The sequence below is a fragment of the Maylandia zebra genome, linkage group LG18, assembly GCF_041146795.1.
Source record: "Maylandia zebra isolate NMK-2024a linkage group LG18, Mzebra_GT3a, whole genome shotgun sequence".
NCBI classification, from domain to species: Eukaryota; Metazoa; Chordata; class Actinopteri; order Cichliformes; family Cichlidae; genus Maylandia; species Maylandia zebra.
Genome location: NC_135184.1, coordinates 18,911,388 through 18,929,662, shown reverse-complemented (window position 1 = coordinate 18,929,662; position 18,275 = coordinate 18,911,388). Strand labels below are relative to the sequence as shown.

At 39.5% G+C, this 18,275-nt stretch overlaps 3 protein-coding genes across 4 annotated transcripts; 1 reads left to right on the top strand and 2 right to left on the bottom strand.

Moving 5' to 3' along the window:
• The first annotated feature begins 321 nt into the window (after nucleotides 1-321).
• On the top strand, nucleotides 322-4,154 carry elovl1a (ELOVL fatty acid elongase 1a). Of its 2 annotated transcripts, XM_004542672.5 has the most exons (8): nucleotides 322-664; nucleotides 1,219-1,312; nucleotides 1,509-1,699; nucleotides 1,803-1,883; nucleotides 2,056-2,112; nucleotides 2,229-2,334; nucleotides 2,449-2,588; nucleotides 2,706-4,154. In XM_004542672.5, the coding sequence occupies exons 2-8, from the start codon at nucleotides 1,252-1,254 to the stop codon at nucleotides 3,012-3,014; spliced, it is 945 nt and encodes a 314-aa protein (XP_004542729.2). In that variant the 5' UTR covers nucleotides 322-664; nucleotides 1,219-1,251; the 3' UTR covers nucleotides 3,015-4,154. The 2 variants fall into 2 exon arrangements, with proteins under 2 accessions (XP_004542729.2, XP_004542730.2); XM_004542673.6 differs by lacking the exon at nucleotides 2,056-2,112.
• A 551-nt stretch (nucleotides 4,155-4,705) lies between these two features.
• cdc20 (cell division cycle 20 homolog) lies at nucleotides 4,706-8,785 on the bottom strand. The gene is made up of 11 exons (XM_004542674.4): nucleotides 8,632-8,785; nucleotides 8,064-8,274; nucleotides 7,826-7,965; nucleotides 7,652-7,748; nucleotides 7,445-7,570; nucleotides 6,709-6,905; nucleotides 6,506-6,600; nucleotides 6,168-6,405; nucleotides 5,902-6,027; nucleotides 5,236-5,353; nucleotides 4,706-5,140 (listed from the first exon to the last, which is right to left on the bottom strand). The coding sequence occupies exons 1-11, from the start codon at nucleotides 8,737-8,739 to the stop codon at nucleotides 4,962-4,964; spliced, it is 1,635 nt and encodes a 544-aa protein (XP_004542731.3). The 5' UTR covers nucleotides 8,740-8,785; the 3' UTR covers nucleotides 4,706-4,961.
• Nucleotides 8,786-9,900: 1,115 nt separating this feature from the next.
• si:dkeyp-13a3.10 (uncharacterized) lies at nucleotides 9,901-16,257 on the bottom strand. The gene is made up of 6 exons (XM_004542675.3): nucleotides 15,805-16,257; nucleotides 13,035-13,217; nucleotides 12,686-12,943; nucleotides 10,737-10,835; nucleotides 10,449-10,466; nucleotides 9,901-10,179 (listed from the first exon to the last, which is right to left on the bottom strand). The coding sequence occupies exons 1-6, from the start codon at nucleotides 15,869-15,871 to the stop codon at nucleotides 10,106-10,108; spliced, it is 699 nt and encodes a 232-aa protein (XP_004542732.2). The 5' UTR covers nucleotides 15,872-16,257; the 3' UTR covers nucleotides 9,901-10,105.
• Between the last annotated feature and the right edge of the window lie 2,018 nt (nucleotides 16,258-18,275).

The following is an 18,275-nucleotide window of genomic DNA, read 5'->3' as shown; positions in this document are numbered from 1 at the left end:
TAAATCAAGTATGAAGGATAACATTATTACGTTATCCTCATGTACTTCTTTACTTTATTTATTTCATGGCTTTTGGGAATCTGTATTTTTATATCAGTTCACTTTTTTCACATAACTCTGTTTGTTTTCTTGCATTTTACTGAACTTATTAAGTAACAATGGAGGTAGTCGCCTTTGGCTGTAGGTGTCTTATGCAGGGGGCCTTTAACTCTTTCACCCTATCGCCTTCACCACTTATTGATGAGGCAGTCCAATCACAGGCAGTCTCAGTGTGGACAGAGAGGTGGAGCCAAGCACTGAAACAGGGTGTGGTTGTGAAACTACAAAGTAGAGCCATGGGGTTTAAATTGAGCTGAATGAGCCCAGTCCCATAGTTGTCATAGCTCTTCTGTCACTTTTACTCATCTCCCTCTCTCTCTCGGTTTCTTTATCGGTCTTTCCTTAAAGCATTTTAGCTATTGTTGGTCTGTTTTCTGTGTAATTGTGTAAATATCATACATCAGAGGACAGCTGGAGGCTTCAACCCACGGAAAATCCCTTCATGCTTCTGGTTTTTCTGCCTGATCGCTCTCACGGGTGTCGCAGATCTGTTGAATTCACTGGATTGAGTGCTGCCGGCTGTGGCTGAGGAGCTGCTTTCCTCGCATACAGGAGTGCTCAGAGGGTGAGTCACTTGTTACACCTTGTAGCTTTTCACCTTCTTGTCAAAACTGAAGAATAAGCTTGAACTAGTTCAAAACAACATAAATGATCGTGTCTCGTTCTACAATTTTACTACCTGAGCTTCATGATCTGCTCATATTTCATTCACTCATTTGGCCACATGGGCCAAGTTCTTTGCCTCACCTGTTTGACTTGCTCTGTTAGTCCCAATGAGCATTTCATTGTTTAAAACCTGTCATCTGAAATCACGTTTCACAATTCTGCCCAAAATATCTATGAAGGACTTCTTCTTTTTAAAAAGTCTGAGCTGTGAAAGAAGTTCTTAAATTCGCTCTCATTTTTTCCTTGTATATCTGTTTGAAAAATTGGAGCCGAGGGCACTCAGGGGTGTTTGTTGAGGCCATCCAGCTGTCTCCTGTTTGTTCAGTCATTGAGTCAGCAGGTTGAGCAGTCATATTATTGCTCACCTGCCCAACCAACCTCTTTCAGCTCCGCTTTATCTCTTGTTCTCTGACTCTTTGTCTTTTTGTACTGTTCGTTGTTTTTTTTTTCCAGGTGTTTTGAAAGGGTAAAGAGGAAGCAGTCACCATGCTGCAAGAGGCTATAACAAGCGTTGTTGAGTTCCACAGTTATCTACAATCAAGAACTGGTAAGTGTCTTCATTTCTCTCTTCACACCTACAATCTGCTCAAATCAGAACATTTTATTTCGTCATCATCATCAGGTGTGAAACAGCACAAAAGTATGTATGACCTGAAGTGCCGGTGGACCCACCCAGATATTCCAGTATGGAACCATGACTCAAGGACTAAAACATGCCTGTGTTTCCTGTATGTGGTTTCCAGATGCCAGAGTCAGAGATTACCCTCTGATGCAGAGCCCCGTGCACATGACGACCATCCTCCTGGGTTACGTTGCCTTCTCCGTGAACGTGGGGCCTCGCGTGATGGCAAATCGCAAACCTTTCCACCTCAACACCGCCATGATAATCTACAATGTTTCCATGGTTCTGTTGAATGCCTACATAGTGTATGAGGTAAGACGAAAAGGTATTTGTTTGCGCTCTTTTACTACAGGTGTGATGTCAGTGCTAAAAGCTGCTGGTGTGGTTTTTTTTTTTTTTCTTTTTTTACACTTAGTTTATGATGTCTGGATGGGCCACCACCTTCACATGGAGATGCGACCTTATTGACCGTTCCACCAGCCCACAGGCTCTTAGGGTAAGTCAGTAAATTTTTACAGGGGAGCTTTCATTGTCTCAAGCTAATAATTAAAATTTTTTTTTTTTTTTTTTTTTTTTTTTTTTTTTTTTTGGGGTCTTTTAAATGTAATTTATTTTATTTCTGATTGAGTGTCAGATATCTGACATCACAGCCCTCTTCCTTTCCACAGATGATTTGGGTGGCCTGGCTGTTTTATTTTTCCAAATTCATTGAGCTTCTTGACACAGTAGGTGCATTTTCTTTTTCTTTCTTTTTTTTTTTTTCTTTTTTTTTAAATCTTCCCCTTATTATTTTGGCCTTTTGATCAGTTAACCGTGACTGATCCCATGTGTGCTTTTGCAGGTATTCTTTGTGCTGAGAAAGAAACAAGGTCAGATCACATTTCTTCACGTCTTCCATCACTCCTTTATGCCCTGGACGTGGTGGTGGGGCGTCAGCCTGACACCCGGTGAGCTTACAAATGCATGTAAACGCATTGTTTGACAGTGCAAGACCAGCACAACTTTTCTGTGAGATGTTGCATCTGTACATTAACATAATATTTTATTACCCCCTTCTTAAGCTGGAGGAATGGGCTCCTTCCATGCCATGGTGAATGCAACAGTCCATGTTATCATGTACACCTACTACGCACTCTCTGCTGCAGGGCCTCGCTTCCACAAATACTTGTGGTGGAAGAAGTACATGACCGCAATCCAGCTTGTACGTTGTTTTGTATTTTCCACAGCAAAAAATTCAAATAAATGGCATATCTGATTTTTGCCTACAGCTCAACTGTTTTACAAAAACTAATGTTTGGGAGGGGTGGTTGTTTTTCAGACGCAGTTCATTCTGGTCTCCATTCACATCAGCCAATACTACTTCATGGAAAAGTGTGACTATCAAGTCCCCTTATGGATCCACCTGATCTGGATGTATGGGGTCTTATTCTTTCTCCTGTTCTCCCACTTTTGGGTGCAGGCCTACATAAAAGGCAACAGACTTCCCCTCACGCCCGAAAAGTCGAAACAGAACGGCTCAACCAGCGAACCGTTCACTGTGGTGGCCAACGGAAAGCACCTTCAGAATGGCAACAGTCACCACTGCACCAACGGCAAAATCTTCATGGGCAAAGTCAAGGAAGTCTAACTCTGTGACCCTGCCTGGAAAATGAGAGAGACACACAGACTGTCAGTTCGAATTAACACCATTAAATTCATCATTCATATCTACTGGCATATTGGACTGACATCAATTTCAGTATGCTTCATCTAAACTATAGTTTCTTTGTAAATCTAGTCTTTTGTGAAAGCACATCCAGTGTTCTTGGGGCGTGAATGGTGATCTCTACCTGCCCACGTTGTGTTTGTAAGTTGTAACTGTGATGAATACTGTATGAAGATTGGTGCTTATTTTTGTCACTGATAGTATTCTTCGACTCGGGCTCGACCCACACTGCTGTTTTTGCTAACATGGGCTTTGTTGCTTGGGAGTACGGCACAGTTTTCACACAAGCCTAGAACATGTAAATAACTGCAATTATCTGTTAGCCCCCCACAAAGAATTTCACTGTAAATGTCAAATATTTAAGGTTTTTTTTTCTTATTTTATTTTTTTATTTATCTTTGAAATAAAACTAAATTTAAAGGTCTGCGTAACTTGAAAAACAGTTATGGTGTGCACTGACCGAAAAGTGTTACACCTAAACTAAATTTCAATTTTGAGAGTTGTGGGAGAGCAATGTTATACTGTATATTACAGTTTTGTGTTGTTTTTAAAGTGCACATACACTGCTGTGCATGTTCATCTGTATTAATCCAGTCTGTTTTACAACTCTGTATGGTCTGTTCTCTTTGCACACTGTGCTTGAAGTTAATAGGCTTTCTATGCTGTTGGTTGTTTCTGAATTATAACTAAAGAAGTCTGAATATACTGAAACCCATCAATGTTTGCTGCTATTGATTACTTTAACGCAGGTGTCCCCAATCCCAGCCCGCGAGGGCCGGTGTCCCTGCAGGTTTTAGATCTCACACTGGGTCAAACACACCTGAATCACATGATTAGTTCATTACCAGGCCTCTGGAGAACTTCAAGACATGTTGAGAAGGTAATTTATCCATTTAATCCAGCTGTGATGGATCAAGGACACATCTAAAACCTGCAGGGACACTGGCCCTCATGGACTGGGATTGGGGACCCGTTTTAACATGTATGTGCCCTCTGAGGAACAGAGGTTGGGCCTGTTATGCTGGTTTTAACTCTTGGTCAATTAAAGATAACATTATGGGACCTTTCTAAAAGCCAATGATTTATAAACATGAGCTTTCATAATCTGTACTCATAGCAGTTGCACATCAATTACCGGTAAAAAAAAAAAAAAAAGTTGACAGCAAAAACCCAGCTTATTTTTGCAATATGACGACATACTTTTAGGAAATTCTGCATGTGAACCCAATCAGCATTCCTTTTAAATAACTTAAATGCAAGCACTCAGTTCTGAATTCAGAGTGAGCCACCTTGTGGCAATATTTGGGCATTTGTATTTACATTAAGTGGGGAAAAAAAAAAAAAAAGTTCAATGAAATACATCCTCAGGCCTTAGATACTTGAGACACATCTACAAAGTTGGTTGCATTTTATCAACAAACACTACAGAATAACAGCAGATTAAGTGATCCGTTATAATAGATCAACTTTTGTGATGTAACAAAAGCCAGCTCTAGTCTGACAATGAACAGCAGATTTAGTTCTACATCATAAGCAGGATGTATTTGAAAACAACACACCAGTAAACTTTTAAACTGGTCCTGGCAACATGAAGCAACACAAAGGGAAGCCGATATGGTGAAGTGTTTATTTATAACCCAGGTATACAGAACATCCAGATTTTAAAAGAAAAAAAAACCTAGGCTATACATTTTAAAAACTGACTGACAAAAATCACTAGTACCACACACACGGCCATTAACACTTTAAACCACCAACTGGAGCATCACAGAACACCAGGTGGTTTCCTTTATTGTGGATAAATTAAGAAAAAATATATATCACAAATAACTCAAACTCATAACAGATGTAAAATCTCATTGAAGAAAATTATCTGATGGACTGATGAATGACGCTGCTGGTTGATTTCACCATCCTCTCTTTAGCCTTCTTCTTAATGGGATCCATTTCGAAGCTCTTCCACAGGCGAATGGTCTCATCTGCAGCAACAGTAGCAACAGTCGAGCAGTCCGGACTGAGAGTCAAACTCAGAACTCTGTCGTCATGGCCTTAAAGAAAAATAAACAAATTATACCAGGAGAAAGGAGGAACAGCAGGTTCTCAGTTCACTGGATGTGCCTTTATGTGGACGGGACTTGTTTACCATTGAGCTCTGCGACTTTACTGAGAGAGGGATATTTCCAGACAACAACATTGTTGTGGGCATATCCATGAGCAGAGACCAGCTCCTTGTAGTTGGGTGCAAACACCAGGGATGAGATCTAAAAAGTTGGATTGGATGAGACATGTAGTCAAACACATTTTAGTGGGAATGACCATTAAAACCGAACTGTGTGGAACAGGGATGTCAAACAGGTGCAGGGCCAGAACCGGCCAAGCAAAGTCTCCATTTAGGCCCACTGGACAGTTCTTGAAAGTGAAAGAAATGATTTTGAACTTGAACCAGCTTTTCCTATTGATAAAGACCTTCCACATCGCCATTCATTCCACACTATAGTAGCTCAATACTATATGCACTTAAATATTAATACAGAAATGTTCATTTTAATCCTCTACAACTATTTAAATCTGTTATGCATTAACAAAAAGTGGAAATTTTGGGCGAGACCTTTATTTTACAATATAGAAAAACTGAGAAATGCTGTTGAAATTTTATTCTATATTAAGAGATTTCAGAGATTAAATGTTTAAACTTCTTTACACTGCCAGAAAACGGAGTTTTACTGATCGGGGCCATTTCAGAACAATGTGAGCTGTATGTGGCCCACAATGTAAAATTAGTTTGACATCCCTGGAAGGATGCAGTTACCTGGGACTGAGTGTCAAGCGAACTGATACAGGAGCCACTGTTTACATTCCAGATACGGATGTGGCGGTCGCTAGTACCACCTCCAGATGCAAGGATATTGGGCTGCCATGGACACCAGGCCAGAGCCTAGAACAATGGAAAGGCATACACAAGTGGCAACGAGAATATTTAAACTTCAGTCTTCATTAAATTTTCACAAGGAGCAGGAAGGGAGAGGAAACTGAAAAGGAGAAAATTAGCATATTGAACTTCTGTTTGCTGCTCACCTTGACTGCTCCCTGATGTTCGCTCCAGCAACGGATCAGCTGGCTGTCGTTGCCAGCACTGCCCCCCTGTGCACGGGGCCATATGCACACCAAGTTATCATTGCCTCCACTAGCCAAGTATCGCCCATCAGGGGACCACTTCAGGCCGCACACTTCCTGTGCGTGAGCAGTCAGGGTGCCGATGTGATGGTCTGCCACCCTCACATCATGGTGGTGGATGTGTCCAGATCTGGAGCCACTGCAGGGGGTGGTGAAAGAGGAGAACACACACTTGAGTGCAAAAATGGAAAACACCAGGGAGATATCACCACTGTCTTTGGTAGGAGAAACATTTTTACCTGGAGACAACATGGTCATTCCAGCTCAGACTTCCAACCCTTGCTGTGTGGCTGGCCATGCTGCGCAAGCGCTTCTGATTTTCAACATCCCACAACTAAATGGAAATCAATACAATTTATAAAAAAAAATATATATAAAACACATGTTCTGATATGTCCCATATTCATTTGGACTCAAGTGGCACGATGATCTCCACACGGACCTGAACCTTGCAGTCACTGGTGCCAACAGCTAGGTAGCTTCCCTCTTTAGTCCAGGACAGGGAGCAGATGTAGTCCTCTTCACGCTCCATCTTCATGAGAAGAAGGATGTCTCCTTGAGTGGCATCCCACAGGTAAACACTGTTATGAAGAGCAACAGCGAGAAAATTTCTACTGCTCCAATCAAGTAGATTCAAATCTAGAGGGGGGAGAAAAAAAAGCCTAAATTAATATTGCATGTTAAAGTATTCTTAATTTACTAAACTAGGATGTTTATGCAACACTGAATTTCAGTTGGGTTCCTATTTATTAAACGGGAACATATATAAACAGGAAAACAACTTGGGAATGGTGTTGCTCTGAGATAGAGATCTCTCTCTCTCTCTCTCTTAAATGCTGCAGCGCATTCATGATGGAGCCTTGTCGTGATCTGGATAGTGTTTATACAGCCAGTCATGGACAACAATGGAAACAAAAATGACTTGCACTGCCATCTTAGCTTATGAGGTTGGAGGGCTGCTCCAACTTTCCTAGTAAGAAGTCTGACTTAAATATTCCAGCATGCAAGTCACGAATAAGGACTTCAAACCAAACATACAAGATTTGCTCTTTTAGAATCTATTGATCAGCGTCCATTCTCTGCCTTTCTGTAAATTTGTGGCATCATTTAAAGATTCATTGCAATTAAATAAAGTCAATTGTATAGAGATGTAAAATCCTCTTAAGTGCCCAACTTACAGAAATCATTTCTAAGATCAGGAGCATCCAAGATCCTGTCAGGAGTTGAAGATATGTATCTGGACTTTTTAATAGAGGCAGGGGTTGCTGTGTGAGTGTAGAGGACTTTTAGGTTGTTTTGGTAGCCTGTAAACAAGACAGAGCGACAATGAATAAAAAGAATTGCCTTCAATACAGCAGATATTTACAAAATGCACATATTTCTACCTTCTGGTGCATTAAGTGGTTTCCCTCCAAGATGGAGGATCTTTGCATCTTCAACGTTGTATCCATTCAGTGACACAGACCACGCTTTCTGGGTTTCCTTCAGACACAGGGAGCCACACTGATTGATATCCTACTTGTACAAATAGAAGCTTAAGTGTTTGTTACACAACTTACTGATGTAACTGATGTGTTTGTGTCCGCTGGCTCATTCTCCTTTGTCAGCAGGAAAGTTGCCACATCCATTTGCTTGCTGTTTCTGATGGGAATGAAACGATCACCCCCCATCTTGGATGGGGTTTGTTTCTTGTTTTTGCCTATGACCCATAAAAAAATTAAATTAAAAACTTCCCAGTGGTTAACATTTGCAAAGCTTTCCCCGACATACGAGTATAAATGCAGACAAATACATTACCTGGCGTTTTGCTTGGTGTTTTTGATGAGCTCAGGGACACATTAGCAGACTTTCCCGGCGACAAGCCGCTCAGGGCGGATGTGTTTGATGAGCTCGCCTTTCTCTGCCACCTCGCCATGGGAGCGTTTGTGATCGGCATGTCCAGCTTCAAGATGCTGTGGATGTCGTTCTCAAACCCAAACTGCGCCATTTTATCAACGTTTTCATAGACCTGGACATCACAACAGATAAACAGTAAGTCCGTATCTGATTTGAAACAGTATAAAGGCTTACTGACAGCTACGATGCTCAGACTAATGCTAGGATAGCATCTGTCAAAAATGTCTTCATTTAAAAAGTAAGTCAGGTCCGATTGAAAAACTTCGCTATGCTTTTATTCATGTTTTGAACGTTAGCGTAACGTGACCAAGCTAAACGATTGTGTAGCATGAATCCAATGAAAGAACGCGTTAGCACCATCGCTTAACCGATTAAAAATGATTTCACGTATAAACAAAACAAACTTAAAACTAGTGATTGAATTTAAAAGTATATTTCTGCAATTTCAAAATCAACACAATGACCTCACCTCGTCGAGAAAACGTGAAATGCAGAGAAGCACAAACTCTTGTCTCTCTCTCGATTTTGAATTTCGTGCGTATGACGCCACGACGTTTAAATGCCACAGAGCGCTCATGCGATTGGTTAGTTCAAGAAGCTGCAGTAAGCTCAGCGCATTGCTATGGTGACGTTTACGAATACGTTAACGTGATTGGTCAATGATACTTTCTTTAACGTATGAAAAGAAACCTCTCCACTTAAAGGTGTCGCCCTCTATCTGTAGTTTAGGTCTGCGCTGTATGAATTTAAAGAGCGACACAAAACTAAAGACCTGTAAGACGCTTTACTTTAAAACACGAGACCGCTATCAAGTATATTTTTCTGTATTTGAAGGCTAGTAAAATAAATAAATAAATATTGGGTTTTATTTTTTTTATTTAAGAATCTAATATTGGTAAATATTAATTTCAGGGAGAGTTTAAATATAAATATTTGCTGAGTGATTAAGCAAAAAGCTTCTCATAGTCTGATAATATATTGTGTCTTTGCTCTTTGACTGATGTGTACACGTTGGTTTTCAGTCACCTTGACACACCTGTACACAGGTCTGGACCACAGCTTAAAGGAGGCACCTCAAACAAACATCTTTAGTATTGAACAAATAAAATATTTATTGTTTATTATGCACTATCATTTAGATTTAAAGTCATTTTCTTGTTTGCTTGGCATTTGGTCAATTGATTTACATTGGGGGTGTCCAACTCCACAGTTTTAGATATCACCCTGGGTCACCATACCTGAATCAAATGATTAGTTCATTACCAGGCCTTTGGAGAACTTCAAGACATATTGAGGAGGTAATTAAGCCATTTAAATCAGCTGTGTTGGATCAAGGACACATCTAAAACCTGCAGGGACACTGGTCCTTGAGGCCTGGAGTTGGACACCCCTGATTTACATGATCAGGATTTACTTTAAATAAAGTGATAACTCTGACATCACAGGTTAATGTGAATTCCAGATTATACTTTTATTCTGCTCTCCTCTTACCTGACATGCCAACAGAAAAAAAAAAACTAAATAAAGCAGTAGGAAATAAAAAAAAGTAATTTACTTAAATAATCTCATGGCCAAGGAATCCCAACAGTGTTTGGTATAAAGAGACGTGCAACTACACTGAAAGCTTTTCAAGTAAAGATGCTGCAGTCACATTTTTAGTTCAAAACAACCAGGATTTGACACTTTGATCAGTCTCTCAGTAGCAAAACAACATAACATTTAAATATTCTACATAAAACAGAGTACTGTGCAATTTTAATGCAAAAAACAAAAGCTTATGTTTCACTGGAGCCAGGAATGTTACCTAAAGCTTGAATTACACATCGCAAAGGCCTGCTGATATTCATGGAGCTACGCTATCAGTTTTCATACAGAAATATGCTGGAAATATCATCCGTTTTTTTAGTATTATTACAGTTGTGAGGTATTGTAACAGAAGACGTCTACACAATTTCCCGATCATTTTCAGTCATTTCATTCATATCTCTGTGGTAATGGACAATTGAGCCAATGACACCTGTGGGGAAAGGAAAAACACAGATTATGGTATGTGACATGTTACTGAGTTCATGAATATGTGGTTTTAATCTCTAATGATACTTTTAATGATACTATAGTTACAGTCATTTTAGACAGACCACATGACTGGGCCACAAACACCTTTGAAAAGCAAAGGGAGTCTGTTTGACTTCACTTAATATTTAACTTTCTGAATCTTTCACTAGGACTCCGAGCAGAGAAATGCATGAAAATAAAGAGAACACATGACAGTTGTAGTTTTCTTACCTCCAGGGTGCCTGAAACCTGCATAGCAAGTGTGAAAAAGACAAAACACAGGAACATAGTTTACACTTCTCTTGGGTATAAGAGTCATTAAAATCATGTGACAGTTTAAAGTTAGGGCAGAGATAAAGGTCAGCACATTCTGTTAAATGACAATGTGCAACACTGGACTGCAGTCACCTCTTAAACATGCATCTTGTTGCTACATTAAGCAGTGAACTGTGAATAAAGGATGCACAACTTCATGCGCTGACATCTAAATGGAAAGAAAGAAAAATTCTCAATGCCCACCTTTTATTTTGTAGATAACGATGCTGACCATAATTAGTACACCAAACATAATGAGCGCCAGGAGTGGGACCAGAAGATGAAGGTGAAGAATTCCTGGAACTAAGAAAATATGTTAAATTTGTAACCCGACAGTCAACAAAAAAAAATTCCGCTCCAAAACACGTATGTCCTGTATGTGGAGGTGAACTCTTGTAACTGCATGAAACAAAATTGTTTTGTTTAAGTACATGCCCATTTTTCTGTTTTAGCGTCATATATAACTGTGCAAAAGTCTTGAGCTGCCCCTTATTTGTTTATATCTTGTATTTCAAGCCAGACTCTTGTCTTTTTTTAAAAGTGGTCATTAACAACAGTTCAAGTCCAGGCTTTCAAAGTTTTTCTTTGGACATTGGCTGCTTGACCATTTTCAGACAAATCTGTTGTATTTTTTTATTGTTTGATAAGGCCATGTAACACTGACTTATGAATCATTTAAGCATAAACTTACCTCAAACAATAAACCGGTATTATGTTTGCTTATAGAGCACTTATAACGAACTTAGCAAAGAACCAATTTTAAATTGTGCTTTTAGGCTCTTTGTTACAAGCAGCTGTTCCCATTTTTTTAGCTGATTCTGAACAATGCAAAAGACAACACAGTATGACAGACATAAAATAGTACCGTCTCAGTGAGTGTGTATTTGTAAAACATGCTTGAGGCTCTGTCATGGTTATGGGTTGTATTTCCACAAGTGGTGTTGGAGATCTTGTCAACAATGATGAAATTATAAATGTAGAAATTTTGAGCCACCAACCCTTAAAAAGCAGCTTAATGAGACCAGTTTCCATTTCCAGCCTAAAAATGATTCCAAAGGAGTAAAAGCACACCAAAATAGAAAAACCCACAGTGGTGCACTAGAAGAAGCCCAGAGAACTATTCCTGAATACTACTTAAAGAAATGACCGGAAAGCTTGCCTAAGAGAGTTCAGCGCGTGTTGAAGAATAAAGGTTGTCATACCAAATATTGACTTTCAAGCTTCTTACATTTGGACAAACTGGTTTTGCCTTTTTTTTTCCGTGCACGCTTACACATGTTTGAATAAATCGTTGCACCTACTTCAAATAAATGAGGGGTGGCTCAAAACGTTTGCACAGTACTGTACTACATTCCTTTACTACTACTTTCAAAGAGGCTTTTAAAACTAAACAACTGAAATGATTATGAGATACATTATTACGCATTTTCTGCATTTTAAAAAGATTAGCATTAAATAAATAAATGTCCTGTTTCTGGATAAGGAATTTCAGCATATCCTCAAATCAAATATGACACAGTAAGGATAAATTTAAACTAACTTTATTGTTTTCTACAGTAGCAGGCTAATCAAAGTTGACCAAGTAACATCGTCTTCTTATTCTTAACAAAGTCTGCCCAACTGTGATGGAAATGTAAGTCCTTAAATGTTCATTTTTTAGGTCTGTAATCACTGCAAAGGAGTTAAAGCTATCAGCTTAGTGTTTGTTCCAGATAATGACTCACTGTGAACAAAGGAGTCAATTTTGAAGAATAGAGGTGGTCATACCAAATATTGACTTTCAAGCTTGTTAGAAGTGCACAGATTTGTAGAAATGTACATTTCATAAGTCACTGCACTTATTTCCCATTTTCCTAGAAACATATAACAATAAATGAGGGGCGGCTCGAGACTTTTGAAGAGCAGTGTATCATTCAAGTATATGTCATTGAAAATATTTTGTTATTTTTGTATTCAGACATGAATTACTGCATATTATACTTATGGGTTGCTTAGAAAAATGTTATTACAGTTATTGCTGGAGAATCTGACAAGTTTAAAAAGGGCAGTCGGAGCAGGAGTAAAAAAGTTTCTCTAAGTTCAACACTTTATTGAACTGATTTTGTTCCGCAGCGCTTAAAGCAGGCAGGAAAACAGCCTGAAGTAAAATATACCTGACTGTTTCTCAGAAAGGTTCAAATGCTTCATCAGCTTGAGGCATCCCTCCTGCAGATGGAGTCTCTCTGCTCTTGTTTGCTGCACTTCCTGGTCCCAAACCGCTTTGATGGCCACCGCCTCCTGTACGTGGGCTGTCCACATGTCATTCTGGTTGAGAGTCAGGTACAACTGGCTGTCAGCAAATACACGATCTGCCCAGCGCAGCTTAGACCCTTCCCACGTGCATTCTCGAGAACGAAGAATGGTGTGGTTACCTGTTGAGAGTTAATGGGTTGTGGCCCTGGTGACAACAATCTCACTTACACAAATGTTCAGTTGTAAAACAAGACAATTTGATTTTCTTACGTATTGAAGAGGTCTGGTTGAAACTGATAAGAGATGTTAGGAGTGTGTCATCTAATACGGCTTTGATAACTGCATTGAATTCTGGGCTTTTGCCCATTAAAGGAATTCCATTGAGAAGGACTTGCTCTTCAACCTGCTGACTTCCTGCCCTCCTCCACTGCTGGATCTGCAGTACGACGGTATCTAATGTAATATGGGCAAAAACAAAAACCAGATATAAATTTTAAAAACATAAAGAAAAAAGGAAATGCAATTGTAGCTTTATGTCAAGAGATTTATTCTAAATGACACTTCTTCAGCTGAGAGTGTCAGAGAGTGGAGACACACACGCTGCAGTTTTTACTTGCAAGGGCGGTCACAGAGCGCTCACATCAGAGTGGGGGCCCTGTGAAGTGCGCTCTGTTACCGCTCTGGTCTTTATTTATATACAAAAGTAATACAATAGTGAATACATCTGTTCATAGACAGAGGAATGTTAGTGCGTATGTATGTGCGTATGCAGGTTTATGTGTGTGTTGTGGGATTCAGAAGGGAGTGAAGATAAGAGTGGTTCAGCTCTTATTATCGCTGTGGGAAGAAACAAAGAAAGAGAACAGAACAAGTTTTTGTAGTGAACAACAGTCTAACACATCAAAAGGTCATCATGCAGTATTCTATCATATGCTAACTTATATCATTAAAAGCTTATACTGACTACTAAGTACAATTTTCTATTGACACTTTATTTATTTCTTGTTGTCTTTTATGGAGATGGCGTGAGAGATAGAACCACACACAATAATTTATCATATTATCATGTGAGCATTATTAACAGCAAGCTTTAGTTTCCTATGGACACGTTTCACATGGTGTCACAGGAGATGAAAATGTGTGAGCTGTGAGGAAAAAAGTTTTTTCATTGGTAATATGAAAATCTACTGTAGTATATTAATCTTTTTGTGTCATTGTAGAGTCATATAACCTTGTGTTGGGGGTGTGTGGAGGGGCGGGCTTTAGCACTCAAACAAAGATAGTGCTTTGTTTGACTAATATATTGCTTTAAGGTTTGGAGATGATCCAATGGGCAAACTGTAAATGGGTGCTAAAAAGGAAGATGAAAGTCAAATGCTTAGTCAGCCTAGGTACTCGTGTCCCACAAGTATATTGTTGCAAAGTGTGAAGACAATCCATAAGAAATTGTGGGTAATGTGAAGTTTTTGCTGAACCTTGATCTTGACCCAATTTTCACCTAAATGATCTCGAGCTGTTTTTGGTATCTACCATCACACAAAGTCTGAAAATGATATCCCAAAAAACTTTGGAGCACTAGATTGCAAACACAACCAAATCACACTGAACTGATGTATCTAACTTTCACTTCACAAAAGCAAAACTGAAAGCAAAAGCTAATAGCCTTTCTAGTAAATATTTTGCATTTACCATACTTCTGCTTTCTGGAGCAGGATAGACATTTTATGTTAATCGCATGGTGTGAAATAACAAGATGCGGTGATTTCTACATTCTGTCACACAGTGTTTATAGTTGATTAAATAACCAACACTAAATCAAGTCAAGTGCAGCTCTTTGAAATGCTTTGCAGCGTCACATCCCTCGGTATATTTTGATTGTTTTTCATCTCTCCTTCTCTCTCTCTATATATGCATATTTTAAAATTCACTGCATTTGTCAAATTGATGCAAATTGAAGCGTCTCCACTTTCTGAGAATCCTCAGAAAAATGGACCTGAAGAAGGAGCTGCTGACCGTCTTCTACCGCTGCTCCATTGAAAGTGTGCTGACATATTGCATCGGTGTGTGGTTCTCCAGCTGCACCACAGCACACAGAAAGGCACTCCAGAGGGTCATCAACATGGCCCAAAAAATCATTGGACATCCTCTTCCCTCCCTGAAGGACCTGTACAGCACTCGCTGTCTCAAGAGGGCACGCAGCATCCTACGGGACTGCACACACCCAGGACACCGGGTGTTTAAGCTGCTGCCGTCTGGCAGGAGGTTCAGGCTGCTGAGGTCCCAAACAAATAGACTCAAGGACAGCTTTTACAACAGGGCAATAGCCCTGATCAATGTAAATAGCTGACCTGACTGGATACCTCCCTGGACTTTTTAGGGGGAGGTAACAATGTTTAAAACGATAACAATAATATTTATATTTATAACAAGGTGCAATAATAATTAATGTGCAATAATAACAGTGTGCAATACACATACACTTATTCTTCTTTTTTATACTAAGTTAATATACTGTGTTGTGTTGTTTGTTACGTTGTGATGTGTCATATCGTGTCGTGTTGTGTTATATGTAGTGCCGACGTAGGACAGTTTTTCCAATTTCATTGTACTACTGTACTATGTATGACTGTGCAATGACAATAAAGAGTTATCTTATCTTATCTTATCAATAAAAGAATCATGTACTGTGCAAGTTGCCTGTTTTGTATCTGGATAACTTTATACAATTCAACATAAGACGCCCACAGATAACTTTTGTTTGGTTGTTTCAGTTTCTGATTACATGGCCAGACATTGTTTTATATTCCTAGGAGTCCTGCACATACAAATAAAACGACCTGTGAAAGAATTAAATCCAGTCAAATCCACCACCCGAAGATTAAAGAGAATAACAGAAAATGGGTGGATTCATGCACTGTTTGAAGCTGCTGAAAGCCGTCCCTGCTGTTCTGTCAAAAGAAATTAAGCAATCCTATACATTTTATTTATTTATTTAATGAATTACAGTGAAACCATTTTTTTTTAAAGACGTGATTCCTACCTGCATCGACAGGAAGACTCCGGCATACGTGAAATGATAGGATCAAAACAAAGCGCAATGAATACATTTCTACACGCGTACAGGACTGTACTGTAGCTGGCGCTCGGTGTCAGATTCAGTGTTGTTCATCTGTCAAAGAAGCACAAACTCCACAGCAGCAGTGTGCTTTAAGCCATTTCCTCATTAAAATGGTGCTCGAAGGATGACCAATCCATCAGGCTTTAACAGAAACTACTCCACAGACACAACGACAGCAATAGTCGGATAGACCCGATCCTCTAGGCGTTTACGTTTCGGTTCACCTGACTTCAGGCTTCCGCCTTGCTTTCTCTTTTGGCTGTCCGGTGAGGTGGAGTTGCTGTTGGTGTGTGTGTGTGGTGGTGGTGGTGCGGGGAGCATGTGGGGCAGCCAAAGGTCATTTAAGGTAGCTTTCAAAACAGCGAAGTTAAGAAGTCAGAGCAAAGGACTCGACTGATAATTCAAAACAGCGCTGCGTAACCATGGAAACCGTAAATAATTAAAATCAGAGCCATCACGTCATCTTTATTTATTTTTTTTCCATCTGTATGTAAATATTGTAACTCAACGCATTTATAGATTCATAATAGTCAAAAGTTGCCGGACTGTCTCCTAATTTAAATCCACCGGTAAGTACCGTCACCGCCTATCACGTGACGAATTCTGAACCCTGACACGACTCTGACTTATTCAAGGGCTCTAGCACCTGTATGTTTCTATTACTTTATTCTACCCTGCTTGTGTTTCTACGACAGGTATGCACTTTTGGGGGAGACGCACTAAATTTAAGGTATTTATAGAGGGATAACCCTGAGCCTGATATCCCTGAGAGCAGATTTCTCCCTTTGCTCAAATCCTGCAGTCAGTCCAGTTTAACACAGCTGCTGTCTGCTGTCAGAGATGTGTTGAAAGTGTAAACAATGAAACTCAGTTTATATGCTTAAATTGACTTTACATATAGCACTTTTCTACTCTGTGTGAGCACTCAGAGCATCTTCTTACTACGAGTGTTATTCAGCCACACACAAACATTCGTACGTGTGCTTCTTTCTATGTCTAAGAACTTTGCCTAACATTTGCACACACATACTTCAATGGATGCATCTGGGGCGACTTGGGATTTAATATCTTGCCCAAGGATACTTTGACATACATGCTGGAGGAGCCTGACCTTCCAATTAGCAATCTGATCTGATTGTGAATTATGGAGTCAGTCCGCTTAACTTCAGGCTGGGTTGTGATGTCTCTGAGTTATCGAGTTTTACCCTCAAGAGAGGAAATGAAAAAAAAAGTCAAAACAAATCAGCAGACTGAAGCTAGCACAGGAGGAAAAAAAGATGTCTGCGCTTACTACTAAAATACATTTACTCCTCTTTGTATCATGGAATAACGAGGGACCAGACAGATCCTCATCGGGCCATTAAATTGTTCTCTGCCAATTTAGCCTCTTGGGGAGAGTGCATAAGAATTGCTGTAGTACAAACAGTTAACACAATACTTTAGCAGATTACAGTATGCATAGTCTTTAATCTTAAATTTCATTTTTTTTTATCCTTTTTGCTGGTGTACTGAGGAAAAAATGACTTATGGACCCACCTGTATATTGTATATTCTGCGGTTTATATGTTTGCTGTGCCTTCAACTTTCAGACAAATGTTCTAATTTTGTCATTACTCTTCTGAAGAGTTAATATTTACATTTGTGCCTTGAGTTGACTGGTCAATGATTCTGGGAGGTGCAGCTTAGAAACATATTTAGCTGCTAGTTAAGCATGAAAACAACCTTTATTCTCCTATCCTGGCGGCCACACCTCTGCTTACCCCCGATAACATGTCAAGTAAGAATTGTATGTTCCTTTTTAAAAAAAAATCATATCTAACACGTTACACAATCACACTCATGCCGTCATAACAGAAACACATTGATTAGACACCGTGGGCTCAAATCGGCAGTGTCTGCTTGTTATGTTTTTAGAAATTTTAACTATCTGGATGCTGATGTTGTAATCAGGTCTTTTGTGGACGACAGCAGTGCCTCAGTCTTATGCAAGGGAATTCTTAAGATGGGCGGTACGTAGCACGCATGGGAAGTGGTCGTATAAACAACCTGCTGTGGTACTGCAGGAAATGAGCACAGAGGCAGGGCTGTTTTATGTTACATCAGACAGAATTACTTTAAGCACCCTTTTCACCTTGTATATGTAAAGTGGTGCTGCTCACTTTAAATTGTCATCTCTCCCTCTTTTGAGTCATTAATGTGCTACATAAACATCAACATTTTTACAGTCTGCGCCAAATAATTGCTTAAAACGCAAATAAAATAACAGACCTTCCAATCACAAGATATTCAATTCAGTTCTATTCAGTTTTATTTATACAGCACCAAATCACAACAACAGTTGCCTCAACGTGCCTTATATTGTAAGGTAAAGACTCTACAATAACACAGCAAAA